This window comes from Symphodus melops (assembly GCF_947650265.1).
Source record: "Symphodus melops genome assembly, chromosome: 4".
Lineage (NCBI taxonomy): Eukaryota > Metazoa > Chordata > Actinopteri > Labriformes > Labridae > Symphodus > Symphodus melops.
The window spans coordinates 12,865,567-12,882,920 of NC_136694.1; the positions used below are offsets into that span (position 1 = coordinate 12,865,567).

Consider the following 17,354-nt stretch of genomic DNA (forward strand, 5'->3'; position numbering starts at 1 on the left):
TGCAGTAATAAAACATAACAAGAAAAGCATTTGTACATGTTTATTAAAGCATCTTCCTCTGATCCGTCTTTAATTATTTATAGTCAATTAATAATGCATTTACTTATACTGCAGTAGTTGATACATATTAAACAGGCAACATCAGAATTTCACTGACTTGACTGAAGTTTTCTGCAGGGAATAATCAAACCCTTCTGAAATGTATTGTACAAGTTGGCTAAGCTGAACTGTGAAGGGGGAGTGTAACTGTGAGTGAATGGGGACATAAAGAAGAGTAATAGGCGGAGCTTTTAATGACCACAGTCAGACAATAAACTGGCACACGTCAATCTGGGCATCGGTCCAGAGAGGATGTTGGAGCCTCTAAAGATCCCATCTACAGGGAGAACTTTGCTGTGAGTCGGGGCGTTGTTCATCTTTATTTCACCTATTTTTTTTTTTTTTTACCTACCTCTGTCTTAATGAACTAGTCCTTTAGCAAAAGCAACCACCCAGAGCTTTGATGCCCTGCTGGAAGCAAATACTGCCACAGTGTTCTGAAGCTTTCTTTCATCCTCTCTGTACATTGGAGACTCCCTCTGCCCTTCATAGTCTCTGCAGACACATGCAGTACCCCCCCTAGATGGGGTTCATCATTACTTCTTCACAAGTTAAAGAGGGTGGCTCAATCACATTGTTTAAACAGGTTATTAGTGGGACCACAGATGTAAAGGTTACCTCATTAATGCAGAGATAGAGTGTACACTGTAGAGTTGGCCAAAGAAGCTTTTGTTCCACTGTTTTGTTTGTTTCATTTGAACTTTTACAGAGTCATTGCTGCATGTTTCACATTTGGGTCTGTAGTCTGTAAGTCTAAGGGTTAAAGCCCAGCTGAATTATTCTTCACACGTTTGCATAATATTAATCATGTGTATCTTTATTAGGTGAAAGCCAATTACCTCCATGGGATTCTTTTTCTTGTTTACCTTTATTTTAGTCATTATTTTACTGAAATGTCTTCCTGGACTTCCTCTTTTCTCCTATTCCTTTCATTTGAAACTGCCTAAACTGAGCGGATGCAACATTTCCAACCCTTTTTCAAACACTAAGGATCTGGAGAATGGTTGCGTGAGAAGTGTAAATCTTTCTGATTATCATAGGGGGGGTTTTTTATATAAAAAAGGAACAATCTAATGTAAATTGGTGCAGTGTTGGTACAGTTTTCCGTATGTGTCATTGTTTTCAGATTCCGAGCATAGTCATATTAGTGTGGGAAAAGATGTTGCATTGTGCGTTGTAAACTGTCATAATGCGATTTTGGTGTCACAACTGGACATTTTAAAGTTCAACACTCACTTAAAACTTGCCTTTTTTCGAAAGTCAGCGCTTTTCTTACTTATCTCTTCAGTGTTACTGAGAAAAGAACCTAAAGTCTACAAGGTTTTATATAACGTTTAATACACACATCATAATTTACCTTTCCTCTACAGCATGCCTTGTTGAGTCTGAGGTTGCACAAGAGTATACAGGTTAAATTCTTCAGTATTGATAAGCTGTGTTTGCAAGTAGGGTAAACATTTCAATCTCTATTCAATAAGATAAACCCCTCTGCATGTGAGCATCCTGTGATTCATTGCAGAGTGAGTGGGCCAGCACCACCGGCCACAAGCAGATGTCGGTGCGAGGGTCGAGTTGAAGTGGACACAAATCTGAACTAAGCCTCTCTAGTCCTTATGTAACACCCTCAGAGAGAGCTGTGCCTCGCACATCGCTGGTGTTTACGAGTGACAATGACACACACTCCGCAGAGCCTGTTTTCAGCAGTAGACTGGTTGTCTTCTTTTTTTTTTTTTTTTTTTTCAGGTGAGTCTGAAATAAGAGGATATTTTTAGAAACCTCCGACAACATACCCGTCGCTCTTTGTGTACTGAACATTTCATTCTCTTTCTCTTTGTATCCAGCATCCATCCTTGTTGCTGTGTCCTTTTTCATCGGCATTTCTCCGTAGACTTTTTCAAACCAGGGACTATATCTGTCAAGTGACGGCTGCTTAAAAATAGTTCCCTCACTCTTCGAGCTTGCTATTTTAGGAGCCGCTGCCATCGGATCAGCAGTTGTGTCTCGGAACAATAAAGAACAATCCTGATATTACTCGCTGTTGGTCCCTGTACTCCCCTCAGTCCCCTGTGGAGGAGTGCATCTAGTTGCTACATTTGACTCATCCTTCTGCAGTCAGGAGGTTAACAGGTACTTGTGCTCGTTCATGTGCTGGGTTCCAGCTTCACTTGGAGTCAGCACAGGCTGCCTCTCCGGGCTGGAGGGGACCCTGCAGGCTCGGAAGAGGATTAGACAGAGGAGAAGGATGAGGATGGCAACAAATGTGTTGCACGCGATGGCCACCAATGCAGCTGTGGACAATCCTGTCACGTTTTTTCCAGATTCCATAATGTGCACTGGGCTGCAGTTTCCTGTGTTGGTTAACTTAAAAAATAGTTTCTAAGTTGGTATCATTGTTTCCATTGTTCAGGGAATGAGCAGGACTGAACATCACCAGCATCCTGGTTCATCCGTATGATTGTAATTGGTGGATCACTAACTATGTTTCCTTTGTGACTGTTAAAAAGAATAGTGGCACATTGCACATCATGTTGTGCTGAATATTCAGTCAACAGCAGCACCTCTCACTGTACAGATGAATCTGTCCACCTCAAGGCCCTGTTTCTTTTTCCATCTAACAGATAAGTACAAAGTATTTACTGGCAATGTTTATTTCAATGTAGTCTGTAGACACCTGCCTACGATTCCAGTGAATTCCTATCAGTATCTGCAAGAGAGAAACACAAAGAGAACGATTAGAAACAAAGTCAGAGTATGAGATGGGAAGGGGCTGTTCTGTTGACCTGCTACTTTGTCAAAATAAAATGCTACCCTCAGAGCATCTATTACAGAGTCTCTATGCCTTTGTTCAGACTGCCACCCAAATCTGATTTTTTCCACAAAATCAGAATCTGATCTAACTGACTGGCTGTCCACATTAGAAATTGCAAGTGACCAGTTCTGATCTGCCCGTCCACATTTCTGACTCAAACAATCTCGTGGAGCGGTCCGTCCACGGGCTTGTTTTACTATGTTTGTTTTTATTCTGTTTACTGTCACTGACCAAAGTTGACTTCCGGCTTGCTGGATCTACGTTGTTGTTATTGTTGATGGTGTCGCGTTGCGAGTGATGCAGAAGATACTCTGAAGCGACCGAGACATTCAGATTGAGTCAGATCTAAATGAATCATATTTAAAACGCATTGGAAACCACCTCCGTATGTGGTTTGAATCAGATTTGTAAAAATCAGATCTTAAGCAGCTTTTTGTGTCCAGACTGCCAAAAAACTAACTACATACAATCTGGTTGTGCTAAAAATCTGATTTGGAGGTGCAATGTGAACAAGGCCTGTGTGTCCCTTATCAAATAATGCTCTATCAGAACTATCAGATCCCTACTCACTTCACATGTACTGTCAGAGTATGGTAAGCCATTTTTGATACTTTGGTTATTTAGGATGTCAGTGAGAGCATAATGGTTGATAACTTGACAAATATCCTCTATCAGTAGTGTTCCCAGTATATAATCACTTATAACGCCACAACTCACTCTACCTGCACTATTAGGGAAAAAGAAGCACGTTTGATACTCTTTAATAAAAACCTTGATTTATAATTTCAAGATTGATTGTATTGATAACAAATAATATTGGAGCTGCTTTAGAAGCGCATCTCACTTGAATTTCCCTCGGGATCAATAAAGTATCTCTATCTCTCTCTCTCTCTCTCTCTCTCTCTCTCTCTATCTATCTATCTATCTATCTATCTATCTATCTATCTATCTATCTATCTATCTATCTATCTATCTATCTATCTATCTATCTATCTATCTATCTATCTATCTATCTATCTATCTCTCTCTCTATCTATCTATCTCAGCACACATCTTTTCGGCAAAGATGAATCCAGCCATGATGGTTGACCTACCTAGGTAAAGTTGAATTAGTTGTGAAAGTATTGTAGTATGTATTGATTATAAAGCCATCTGACTCAAAGAGATCCACTGCGGTTAGCTTTTTAAAATTCACACTTCCACCACAAGGCAGTCGAAAACAAAAACAGTTTTCATGAGCGCCTTTTTCACACAATCAACACTGCCAGTCACACCTTCCCTTAAAGATGCTGATGTTGACTGTCAACTCCATTAACACATCTGTCAGCACACAATGATTGTAAGGAGACAAGATCAATGTCTGTGGTTGTTATTCACTCAAACTGATCAGCTATGACAAGTGATTCTTTTAAATCCCATCCTGTTTCCACCTGCACCCCTGGTGAATTCAAAGCCTTATCTACACCCACACTTGGCATTCCTTTTTCTTCCTGCACGCACTGTCCCACTTTTCCTCCCAGGTCTACATATTCGAAGGGCTCATCTTTCTTCACAACACTTTAAATTAACATCTGCAGTGCAGACAGCTCGTATGCTAATACGGTCGCACAATATCGCAAACCAGATTTATAATTCCCTTCCATTATTGTCCCATTTGTTAAATTAGCATATCCATAAATTTACATTTGAATCACTCACAATGTAAGTAGTAAACAAGTGAGTCAACAGTGTTCACCTTGAGAGTACTTAGAGACTTTTGAATTAACTAAAAACAATTATGATACTCGCTGAGTTTTTTTCAGGATACATCGTCTTAGGATTTGCCGACAGATATGATCTGTGTTATGAAATATGAACATAGACGTCCTTACCTCATTAAGACACTCACTAAGACACAGACTTGTACACTAAACACCAAATTATGCTCCATTTCATTAAGCATGCATTCACCATCAGTTACGCCTTTAAAAAGTGTGATGAAGGGATCATTTCCTATTAGAATCCAGCAGATCCAATTTTGTTTTATGAGGGAAAACTCACCAAAATTGATATTTTCATTAAAAAAGTTCGCAAAATGGCTCAAGGGCATCCCCCATTGAATGCAAGCGATTGTTGTTGTTGTTTTTTTTGTTTGTTTTTTACAATAAATGGCATTTCTTTTACATGTTAATTGTGCCAAGACCTACAAAAATTCATTGAGCTGTAATGACAACATGAAGTCCGCTAGGATTTTTTAAAAGTAAAATATAGTCCTAGACTCACCAAAAGTCACACTCATGATCCCAGTAGGAAAGTAAAACTTGTCATATGGGTATAATGAGTGGGCGTGGTTAAATGGCTCAGTGGCAACCCCCTTGAAATTTTCATAACCTCCTCATAAATGTTTGTACTCCAACACGCATGACAATTTTTATGCACATTCACTACTTCAGGCTTCAAATGAAATGCCAGGGTGCCCATTTTTAAAACCCAACAGGAAGTCCACCATCATCTTTTGAATCTATAACTAAAGACCCAATTTTGCATGTTCAGACTTTTTATCCGAGCGTACTTCCTTGAGACCCTGTTCATTTAATAACTTCCAACTCAGTGTCAGTGTGTTAGACGTGTTTACGACCTCCTGTTGTCCTCCGCACAATTCTACACAGAAGGGCGTGGCCTCGGTGTACTGTCAAACTTTCACACAAATCGAACAGTAAGGCCTTTCAGCAAGTCAAACTGTCGCAGGGCCAGAGTATAGGAGGTTTTATTTCTAGAAATATGTTAAAGGTATGGTGACCCCCTTTTCTAATTCAAATCCAAACGTTGATTGACATATTGTGCTGAGCCCGTTAAAAATACGTTTTGAGTGTTTGCATAATGTGTCCTCTGCTAGTTGTAGACATTTGAGTAAATGTAATATGTTAATAATAATATGAACAAAGTTGTTTTTCAACAGTATTTTCATCTCTGTGTAATGAAAGTACTTTGGTGTTCTGCTTTACACAAGTTCCTATTCAGACTGCACAGATTCTGTCTGTGACTGTATGTTCCTGTTTTGAATTCATGCAAATACACTTTAAGACTTAAATGAGCCAGCTGTACCTTCAAACTACCATTAATTTCCCTGCTGTTGGCTACATTTGCCTTTTGTCTGGCTGTATTTTTCTCTAAGTGAATACTAGAAATTGTCATTTAATCAAGCACATCTCTTCATTTTTTAGTTACTTCTAAATTGAATGAACTTAGTACCTCGGTGTATCCTTGGAGACAATCAGCAAGAACATTGTAGATTGTTTCCACATTGTGTTTGCCTGTGTTTCCTGCTACAAGGTCACACCAGACATAAAACACCACATTTAAAATTGCAGTGAGAATACAGGGTGTTTCCCCCAAAAGAATTGTTTTTGTTTGGATAGGAAAGAATCAACAAAGGCATCTGAAGTATCACGTCCATGCATAGGGGTCCTCATAATACAAAATGAACTGTCCCTATAATCCCCACTAAATTGATACTGAAATTTGATAAGACCTGCCCTCTCTTTCAAATGAGCCAGAGTCAATACAGTGTAAGCTATTTGAACTGCTCTTTCTAAAGACATGCGCCTCATGTCTTGTCTGTTTTCAGCTGCATTGTAGATCATTGGCCTCTTGCACCTCATTCGAATTTAAATGGTAATAGCCACTTCTTGTGAGAGACAAATCTCCTGTGTTTTAATACTTCTCTTCTGTCAGTCAATCCGTAAAATATTTGCTGAATATTCTTGTTTGCACTTTGCAGCTTCACACAAATGGATCTACATGCAGTGTCTGAAATATCCGAACGCAAGAGACGGCACAACCACTCACAGACCTAAGAACTTTTCAGAAAAGTCTGATCTCTATTAGACTCCTGCTTCAGTGAACTTCAAACCCCTAAATCCTTAATCGTAAAGCCTTCTGTCCACAGAGTGTGACAGGTGGATTTGATAGAATCACAGAGGATTTGATTTAGCTTTGGTGCTGCCATAACCCTCAGTGGACATGTGTCTCCGTTCTTTCCCTCTCAAGTCGAGTTATTTTCATTACATTTAAAAGTTCTCCCAATCACACTAACAGATCTCCTTAGGTCTCATTGCTAAATGAGACATATTCGTGTCCTGTTGGTGAAAGACATTGTTCACTTCCCTCTTATTGTTAACATAAGCACTCACTCAAATGTTTTAAAATTGTGTGTGCTCTCACATACCAATGGAAAGTATTAGATTTATACTACTTGTTCACTTACCTAGCAGACTTAGCCAGCAGTTTTTCTCCTTAATAATTATCCCTCAGTTCATCCCAGTCATCCTATATTCCAGTCAACATGGATAGCAGTTTCTTCTTCATCTGTCTACAACCCTCTTTCCCCTTCTCTGCTCTTTTCTTCGTCTCCCCCTCTTCCTCTCCTCAATCTGCTCCAGTGCACAGCACCAGACGAGGCAGGACTGCACACTCGCTTGTGAGAGAACTCTCCAATAAGCACAGAGAGAGAGAGAGAGAGAGAGAGAGAGAGAGAGAGAGAGAGGGGAGGAGGAGGAGCTGTGCTGCTGGATGTCAGCAGTGATATCAAGCGTATAGAAAGAGGGGAACAGGTTTGGATGTAATTACAAAGGGCTTCTGCTGCAGACCAGGGAGGTTGGCTGGGATGGAGGTTGTTAGAGACAACAAGCTAAGCTGCCTGTAAGACAGACTTTCACATCAAGCTGCAGTGCAGATCATTTTCGGTGTTCAACACAATGGATAGAGAGAAGCCGGTGTTATGAGAGGAACTGTAATCAGAAATCATAAGAAAGGGAAAAAAAATTCTCAAAATTATACACAATTTAAACATTTGAAGTTATCGCTGCTCGTCTCTGGTTATCTTTGACTTGTTATTTCATTCTGATGCAACTTCCATCTGAAAAAACTATGTATTTGGAAATCATCCTATCCAAAACTGATTAACTCATTAAAACACAGTAATTCAATTATCTGATCTAAACGTACTCTTATCAATACCTTAATTTAAAGGCCTGTTCCACATCAAAATAAGCAGCAAAGTCAGCCCTGAGGCAGGTTTTCCAGTGAGTCACGCCATTAAATGAGCTGCTCACAATGTTTCCAGTGCAGAGATGTCCTCAGGACTGGAAGTAGCTGACACAGCAGGTGCAATTGGTATTTCACCATTGGACAGTTTCGATATACATAAAGTAGACCCACATAAATGTCTTCACTGGGAGGCCTTTTGTCTTTTTTTTTTTTTTTTTTTTTTTGTGCTATGTGCTATGGATGTATGATCAGTTATGATTCCTCTCATTGGATCTTCTTAAGCTTACTTCCAGGTTACATGAGGGCAAATGTAAAGAGCAGTAAGTTCTCTGTGTTAAATATCCATCCACAATGTCCACAGCTCTTGTGAGTATGTCAGTTTAAGAGTTTAATCCATGCCTTAGTCCATGAACTCACATCTGGCTGGTGTGCAGAAAGCTAAAAAATACTTTAATAAGTAATTTCATAACTCTCCACAAAGTAATTATATTCAGATTTTATACAAATAGTTAGATTTCATCTAAATAAAACCCCAGTGGTGATCATGGTGTTATGGTGATAAAGGTATGATTTTGAATAATTATAATTTATTATTGTAATATAATCGGGTAAATAATAAGGATTGGTGCTCTTTAGGGAATCTAATGACACTGTCTAATGAGGATGACTTTGAGGATTTATTTTGACTTACTCTTACTGCTGGTGTCTGAAATGTGTCAGACAGAAAAAAAAGTCAAATCTATGGTGATGATTAATGCAGTTTGAAAGACATGTTTTCCAATATTTCTTAAAGTACACTTTAAATGCTAAAAAAAAATGCATATACCTATAACATAGATGTTTGAATAAAAAAGTTTTTTTTGTTTTGTTTTGTTTTTGAGAGAAGTTCCAGATTCAAGGGTAGAGTTAATTTATCCTATACTGTATTTATCCTATAAAAGAGCTAATATAGGACAAGGCTATTGTTATGCTTACGTTCTGCCTTCTTTATGAAGACCATGTTACGACCAGGGGAAACCAGCCGTGACCCCCTCCTTCCTCAATCCCAATGATTAATCACAAAACAGTTACCTTGCTGTCCACAATGTGCTCTTTTATTTAGCAATAAACACAACATGAGCTAAACTTCAAGATGAGCGTCGGCAAAATTTTAAACAGAAAATCTGAGTCAAATCCAAACTACCTTGCCGAAAATAAAGAAAAGGAAATACAGGCATTTTGCCTAACTCCCGAGCAGAAAAAAAAAAAAAAACAAGAGAAAAGATTAATGAAAAGAAAAAGGCTTCTCTCCCCTACAAAATGAGAACTGCACAACATCAACAATAATTCTCTCAGTTTAGAAACAAACAATTTATCCCTAAAGCAAACACGTTTGTCATTGGATTTGAAGAAGTAGCAGCTCTCTTTTTAAAATCAGGCGTCCTCAGGTCATTCATTCGTTCATTTACATTTATTTATTCTCTAGGAATCATTGAGGGCAGGCCCTCATTCATAATGATCATCCAATACGCGCACCGCGTCCCACCAATCCGAAGCCAGCATGCTCTGTCAGCGTTTCCTCAATCAAGGTTAGGCACCCATAGATATGTTTATATACATCTATGTAGGCACCTGCAACACAGCACAAAGACAGACACCCAACATAATACCAACATTTGTTATTCACAGTCATAAAACATCATAAAACATTCATGTATTTTTTGTACTGAAACCATCATTTGTTTTCTGTTGTTTTTCGTGCAGCAAGACAGGGATTGTATCAGGAAAACTTTTACTTGAGGCCCCTCTACAGGCCAGAACTTTTATTACAATGATCTAAAGACAGTTCAGTTGGTCTCTTTGTCAAATAGTCCTCACATGAAAAGATGTTCTATATCTCCATCCTGGCATGGTAAGTGAGCAGCCAAGACAGAAGTGTTATTAGCAATGTCCTTGCAAAGTTTTTAATCGTATCGATTTAGCTGAATGATTGAAAAAAAATTAGTGAAACACGGATCAGAATCCGTCACAGTTTTCACAGTTTTTCACAAGTTTCTCAGTTTCACTTTGAGGGAGTGAATATATTGGCACTGAACCTAAAGCTCCAGTAAAGCCTTAACAGAACAGACAGCTCAATACATTCACCCATTCACCAGCATGAAAGTAGGATGTGTTGTTCTTTCAATAAATTACCGGTATGTATTTCTGTAAATGCCAGTGACATTTTCTAAAAAAAAATAAAATTAATCCCTTAAAATCCTTTGCAAGTTTGGGAAATTTCCTGTAAAAGTTTGAGAGAGTTCCTGTCAATTCAATAAAGGGAAGAGGTAAACAAATAGTTACACTTTTTCAAGTTGATACCTGGCAACCATTTAAGAATTAACATATTATATTTGATAGTGAAAAGTGCAAATCTGATTTACAATTCCACTGATATGACTTGTAGGCCAACCCAAACCAAGGGTGTCAAGGGTGAGTCTTAGCCAAGCCTGATTTGAATTATATTCCCAGCACCTCAGGCAGCGGTGGAATTGCTGACAACTAAGGGCCATAAGAACCTTCAAGTCCCCTATCTTTGGTCGAAAAGAGCTATAGAGGATGGTTTGAGAGATATTGGGCATATTTTCTTAGAAATCCTCATGCCCACTTCATTCAGAAAAGAACAACAGTACCAACAATTCAAAAAACCACAATATAATATATATTGTGATATAGTAATTCACTGTAGGAAAGCGTAGAACCAGAATACAGGATATGTCCATGTTTAGACTTAGCACCAGCACAGTGGACATAAAAGGCTTAATGATAAGGTAATGTGTCCATCTTTATGTGTAAAGACATGCATTGTCGATTTCATGTGCAAACCACATTTTTAATAATTTTACACGTTAAACATACTTTTTATTTCACTTACGGACATGGTTTATGTTTTTATTAAATTTTGTATTTTTACAGAAATGGGTAAAATATACAGTTTTAAATCATTCTTTTTAGAATGAAATAATCACATTAATTAAGACTATTATATATAATTGTTTTTATTGGTGCACATTGTACCTTTTTGATTTTAAGTTACGAATAGCTGTTATAAGCGAACAATAGCAATAATAAGTCGAGCATATATTATTGCAACTACACTCATACAGAAGCTGTAACTTCAACAACAGATGATTGATTTATCATGTCTTTATTTTGGTTGTTACATTTTATTACAAATGTATTTACTTTTATACAACATTCTTTCACATTTACAAATAAATATCTTGTACATCTATGGGCACTTTAGAGTCCCCAATAATCCTGATGTGCATGTATTAGGACTTTGGAAGGAAGCCGGCGCACCCAGAGGGAACATGTATGCACAGGGAGAACACTCCACACAGAAAGGCCTCTATCAAACCAAAGATTCATAGAGAAACCTTTTTTGCTGTGATGCCTGGGCATGGTCATCCCCATTCCACCGCTCGGTAAGATCCTGAGCGATCCTTTGCTTGAGCTTGGTCCTCATCCATCTGCCGCTGGGGATGATCCTGACCAAGCCGCTGGGGATGGTTAATCCGATCTTTTGCTGGTTGCAGGGTTTACAACCGATCCTCTGCACGGGGTGACCCTGTCCAATTCTTATAATATAGTTTATCTGCAAATTTTTCTCCTCCTGGTTCCTGCAAGAAAAGAAACTCTTTTCTTTTCTCTTTTGGACTTTGGTGTTTGATGTTTTAGGTCCTTTGTCCTCTTCCAGCGAGAGTCCCAATGGAGCAGCCCTTCTCCTAGTCCTGCGAATAAATCATTTGGTCAACTTACTATTAAAGTATGTGTAAGCCAACCTTTATTGTTCTTGGTGCAATGCTAAGAATAGATTTGGGGCTGCATAGTAAAGTCTGCAGAGACTTGGTTGGGAACTGGAAGGTCCCCGGTTCAAGTCAATTGACCATACCAAAGTATTGAAGTTGGTGTGGTTGAGTAGCATATTTCTAAATAAGAGAGTGTAAACCCTTGGAGATTAATACAGTACAATATGAAAAAATACATTTCAAAAACATGATGGTATCAAGCTCTTACTTGTCTTTTGTAAAACATGATGTATGCGCTTCTTTGCCGCCGGTTGCACACAGAGGCACCGCTGGTTTTGGTGACCCTTGCATCGTCATAGGTGAACCAGCGGTCAGTTGGATCTTCCACATTCAGCTCTGGGTCCATCCCATCACAGATGTAGTGTCCTAGCAGATGAGACAGCATTGTTAATGGGGCTGTCTAAAGATTCAGCTGAAGGTATGTAGATTAATTGACAAGAGTGAAAAACTGGTGACGAAGTTGTAGCAGTAGAATTTTGGGTTTGCTGAAAATGATGAATTATCTCACCTCTTCCTACTTTGTTGCCAATGTGGTTGATCATGCAAACCAGGCTGTAGCAGTAACCATCCTGAAAAGGTTAGTTAAAGTTTGTTCACACAGTCTGCACATTGACTTATATCAACACTATTCTCAAGAAGTTGTTACAGTCTTGTCATTTAGTTTTTACTTACCTGGTTTGTTGAAACAACCAGATCTCTGTTGAGGTGGATTGGGTCACAGACTTTTTGAAGTGTGTAAAATGGAGTATACCTGAAGCGCTTCAGGTGCAGGACCAGCACTCTATAGAAAGCAAGAAAGAAAGACAAATATATTTAAGCACCAGGTGACTGAACATTGTTAAAAACCTGTCACGCTAAAGCTAATCTTTAGTTTGTTCTGAAAACGTAAAATGCTTATTTGTGCATGTATAAAATCCCAGAATATACACTTGACTTAATAGTGATTCATTTCTAAGTATGATACTGGGGCTTACTCATCACCTTCAACTGCCCCACAATACATTGCAGCTCTATGCTCAGCAAGCGACATTCTAATAAAAATCAACACATTTATTACACATTTTAAATGTGGTCAACTAATATCCAAAAAAGAGCACAGCTGTTCAAGTCCTGAATGTTAAATTCTCGGTTAAGCTATCTCGGTCAAATTTGGGATGAATGAAATGATTTGGCACAAAGAGGACTTTTGAAAGTAAGATCATAACAATGCACCTGGTTAGTATGCACTATTGTGTATGAAGCAAGTGTTAGATTAGTATGTGGTTTCAGACACAGTCTTAGTCTTTAGGTTTAGTGGACCCTAGTTTGAAACTTGGTGTATCAATGTGGCCCTTTTTTTTATGAACTTTGTCATTTACCTTGGCAGGGTTGCGAATGAAGAGCGCCGACCTGATAAAATAGAACCACACTCGCATCTGAACTCCAAATCTGTTTCCTGTAAAACAGAAAAAACCCAACATATTTTCATTTTGTATTGGATTTTAAAATTGACAGCACCAAGCCATGAGGATATCAGTGACATTTGGAATTGTTTGAGCAGTTCAAACTGAGCTTCATTGGGCAGCGGTATCCTAGTGGTTAGTGCACATGCCCCATGTATGAAGACTATAGTAGTCCAAGCAGGTGGCCCAATGCAGGTTACAACTTGACCTTTTTTTAAGGTCTAATGCGTATCATAAAGGTATATATGTTTCACGTTGCGTTGTGCAGTGACGTGTTGTGCTGTCAAACGTCGTTTTGTGATGTACCATATTGTATGAATATAAATATTACCTTCAGGTAGCTTAAGAGCAACTCATCGATGGTCCTGCATCCAGGGATCAGGTCAAGGGACAGGTTCGTGAATACTTCCTCTATGTTAGATCCTGCAGCACATCTGCCAGTTATACAAATAATGTGTTAAAATAGAGCAACAGATTTTATCTAAAGACCTAATGTGGATGTCTCTGTTGGCCTTTCATTATAAAACATCAGTTCATCACAACCTCAGAACAACATCTGTTCTTACTATCCACATGGCCTGATACTAGTGCTTGTTTTGAGTTTGGAGGTTATTGTTTTTTAATACAGGGAACTGTCCCTTAAAAAGATTACACCCTGTGTGGTGTGTATCTGGGAAGTCGTACCCTCTGCAGACCCTGGTGTTCGCCATCTTGAACATCATTTGGCTTTCCACTGGACATTTGTAGCTTTTATGCATGCTGGCTGCCTTCATGTGCAGCTGTGGAGCCAAATCCATTATTTGTTGGAAGATGGAGGTCAGGAACTCATGTGCGTCCTGCAGATACCCAAATACCATCAAACAGAGGAGTTAGTACACACAGACCAGAAACAAGTGATAATAAACGTAAATCAAATCTAACCAGTTTGCTTACTTTCTGGTTGAGGTCTTTGAACTCTCGAGCGCGGACTGATACTGCGCCTTTGAAGGCAGAGACAAGTGGTATCTTTTTTTTAAGGTCCGGGGAAGTGTAGGCCTTCTTTACACCCATAAAGGATCTAAACAAAGAAAAGAAAATAGTTCAGAGGCATTGTATCTGTATTTCAAATGCCAAGGAATTTAAAAGACAAATTATTTTAAAAAAAAAAAATGGTTGGTTGCATGTGATGGTTGCTGTACCTTAGCAGTGCTGCTTCTGGGATTGAACCCCAAACCTGCTCCTGACAGCTGACAAAGTCCTCGAGTGTCAGAAGACTTTGCAGGCAGGAGTTCATATAGCAAAACTGTGCTGGGTTGGGGAGCCTGACAAACAGACAGAAAAATACAAACATGTCTGTATAGTCAGAACTTTTGAATATACATTGATGGATTCATGTTCATCTTAAAACTTGGATCTTGTGTGAACCTGATTGCTTAGATGTACTTACCCAAGACACTTGAACTGTTCATGTCTTAAGAACTTTGTCATCATGGCTTCTTCAATACGAATTTTTATGGCTTGAATGATGTGATTACCCTCAGCCTCCTTTTTTTCCTCTTTTATAGAGGACTTCATCTTCATTGCCACATCCTGGTGTGGGGTGGCCAGGCAGGGTTTCTTTGCGGTGACGGTCTTATCAATTGGCTGGACCTGATTTTTTTTTTCTTGGTGCAAAGGCTTTTTAGGGGCAATGTCAATTTTATGTGGATGGACCTGATTTCTTTTCTGTTGGAGAAAAGAAATACTCTGGTTAAATCATGTAAAGATATACTAATCAACCGACGGATGTTTGGTTCATCTTTAATGCTGCACTTTGTGTCAAATGTACCTTGCTAAAAATCCCAAAAGGCGTCTTGAACTTTTTAGGAGTTGTCGTTTGGCCAGCAGCGATTTCATCGTCCACTGTGTTCTTCTTCTGGGAACAAAAAAATATTAAAATGAGAATCACCTACCTTGAATATCTGTTTAAGACATTTACAAAATAATGGCTCAAACATTATTCTTAAAAAAACAATTTCATGTTACATACTGAAACGTGTCCAAAGAGCTGAGACGTCTTTTCTTTCTTTGAGAGGGAGGCTTGTGGGGCTTCAGGTAGCTTGCCACTGGTTTAAAAAGAGAGAGAGAGAAACACGTTTTTTTAGTTGTGCCTGAATGCATTGGAAAAAAAATGTTTAGATCATAATCAGGAATTGATAACTGTCTGGTCCCATTTCATTTCAGATTTGCATTTCTTTAACTTCTACCAAGTGCTGAGATCAACTACATCCACTGCATTGTGGTCACTTTTTTTTCAACACATTTTTCACTTTTCAACCATTTTTGATAAATTCAAGTTGTTGTTTTTTGTGTGTTGAAGATAAAGTTGGTCTGGAATAACAAGCAACAATTGATTCATGGCCAATATGCTTCCCAATGTCTTTTGATTTATTTGTTACATAAAGGTGGTCATACCACAGCTCTTTGTATTTCCTTTTTTCATCAAAATAACCCATGAAGATATCAACCAGGCCATGAAGATGATGAAATCTTCAGATAAATGTATAATGAGTGTTTGGGTACTGATGTCCTTACCTGTTCTGAGAGCTGTTGATTGGTCTTTTTACCTCCACAACAGGTACTGAACTCTGTACAAAAGAATGAACCAAATCTGATTTAAACTTTCTTCAAAACCTGTTTCTACATTGAACTGTAAAGTTGTGTTCAAATCTTGTTTTTTAGAAGTGATGTTAAGGTGTAGTGGAATTTATCTACAAAACTTACCTTTCCACAACAGAGGCCCATCTTTGAAACTTTTGTAGATATTTGATTGAACTAAAACTTAAACTGACGTGAGCAGTAAACTGTGTCTATCCCGACGGTGTCCTTAAATGATATGAACTGTTGAGGGTTGATTAAAGGGAATTCTCATCAGTTGCAGCTCACAGACACTATCATGGAATGTTGCCATTGTGAGCAAACAGGGACGCACTTCTGATTCCAAACATGTATATTTTCAAATTATAGTGACACATATGTTATCAAACTGATACTTCACTTAAATATGTATGGATTTACATAAATGTGAAATCACTTGGACACCTTAATCACAATATCAATTTCATTAGGCACAGAACACATTGAGTCTGGTTATATCTATGAGTTTCCTTATTAACCAGTATTTTGCTCCTCCATTTAACATTTGAGAACATTTATTAAGCCTATACTTTAAACTTCATCGTTTGGGTACCTTGGTTTTCTGGTGGGGCAAGATCATACTTTTATTTTCATAACTATTTAGCTAATGTTCACATGGCTAAAACACGTGGAAGTTCTTTACTTCATCAAATGAGCGAGACCATTTTATTTTGAAATTTTGATTTATTTCTTGACAAAAGAAATAAACAATTAATCAAGAATTTTATCATCTGATGTATCAGTATTGTACAGTAAATGATGACTTGTTGTACAGCCCTCATTTATCAACTCCAAAAGACTGCCAACCTATCATCTTGTACAGTCCCATTATTAGTGTGAGAGTGTGAGGAGGGGAGGGCAGAGAAAGAAAAGAGTATACGAGTATACAATATATGTCCTTTCACCTCTCTCCACGCAATGAGATGGGCAGAAAATGATATACATTAGTTTTGGCATCCAGTATTATAACTAAATTAAATTATAGGTGAGTTCAAAAAAGGGATGAGCATAATATTGGTCAACTTAAGCATATTCAAGAAACTGATCCAGAGTTCTGTAAAGTTAACAGATTGGTAGATGATGAATAAAAAGCCAGCAGAAAATCTTCAGTATAAAACGTAACAGTAACACTAAAGTGCATCACAGGAAGAGGAATAGTACTTGGTAGGTCATGATTGTGGGCCCCTCTGCTCAGGGCCCCAAGGTCCAGAGGCATCCTGCCTTGTTCCTGAATCAGCCTTTCTGTCAGCTCCTCCATCACCTGACCTGGTGTCAGCAGTTTGGCTAAGGACAGCAGGTCACACATCAGAGGGTCTATACAGCCTGACACACACAGAGATAAACAAAAGTAGAAATAGAAAAAAATAAGCAATTCTAATCTTCTGCATGACAGCACTGAACCTTCCTGTACAACCCTCCAAGAAGCAAACAGTGAGTGATGCAGAAGCAGCAGGGCATGTTGGGAGTCAGTAGTGTATCATGGCCCCAGCC

The 17,354-nt window shown here is 38.5% G+C and overlaps 1 protein-coding gene and 1 long non-coding RNA gene across 3 annotated transcripts; both read right to left on the bottom strand.

Annotated features, from left to right (window-relative positions):
- Nucleotides 1-25: 25 nt before the first annotated feature.
- Nucleotides 26-8,885, bottom strand: LOC306822957. Its single transcript, XR_013778973.1, has 2 exons — nt 7,155-8,885; nt 26-2,803 (listed from the first exon to the last, which is right to left on the bottom strand). It is a non-coding gene; the product is annotated as an uncharacterized lncRNA (long non-coding RNA).
- A 2,717-nt stretch (nt 8,886-11,602) lies between these two features.
- On the bottom strand, nt 11,603-16,124 carry LOC306822922 (ubiquitin carboxyl-terminal hydrolase 12-like). 2 transcript variants are annotated; one of them, XM_079342223.1, is made up of 14 exons: nt 15,951-16,124; nt 15,762-15,814; nt 15,217-15,292; nt 15,016-15,099; nt 14,635-14,912; nt 14,387-14,509; nt 14,142-14,265; nt 13,893-14,044; nt 13,540-13,642; nt 13,125-13,201; nt 12,439-12,547; nt 12,275-12,335; nt 11,975-12,132; nt 11,603-11,688 (listed from the first exon to the last, which is right to left on the bottom strand). In XM_079342223.1, exons 1-14 carry the CDS (start codon nt 15,969-15,971, stop codon nt 11,683-11,685), a joined length of 1,425 nt encoding a protein of 474 aa, XP_079198349.1. In that variant the 5' UTR covers nt 15,972-16,124; the 3' UTR covers nt 11,603-11,682. The 2 variants fall into 2 exon arrangements, with proteins under 2 accessions (XP_079198349.1, XP_079198348.1); XM_079342222.1 differs by having other exon boundaries at nt 15,016-15,102; nt 15,951-16,123.
- Nucleotides 16,125-17,354: the final 1,230 nt, after the last annotated feature.

Bases quoted from the DNA above. Each gene is read 5' to 3' on its own strand.
- LOC306822922 (XM_079342222.1), bottom strand. From the start codon at position 15,971: ATGGGCCTCTGTTGTGGAAAG. The intron at 14,045-14,141 runs GTAAGCAAACTG...GGGTATCTGCAG, and splicing joins TCAAAGACCTCAACCAGAAA to GACGCACATGAGTTCCTGAC. The intron at 12,133-12,274 runs GTGAGATAATTC...CTCATCTGCTAG, and splicing joins TGGCAACAAAGTAGGAAGAG to GACACTACATCTGTGATGGG.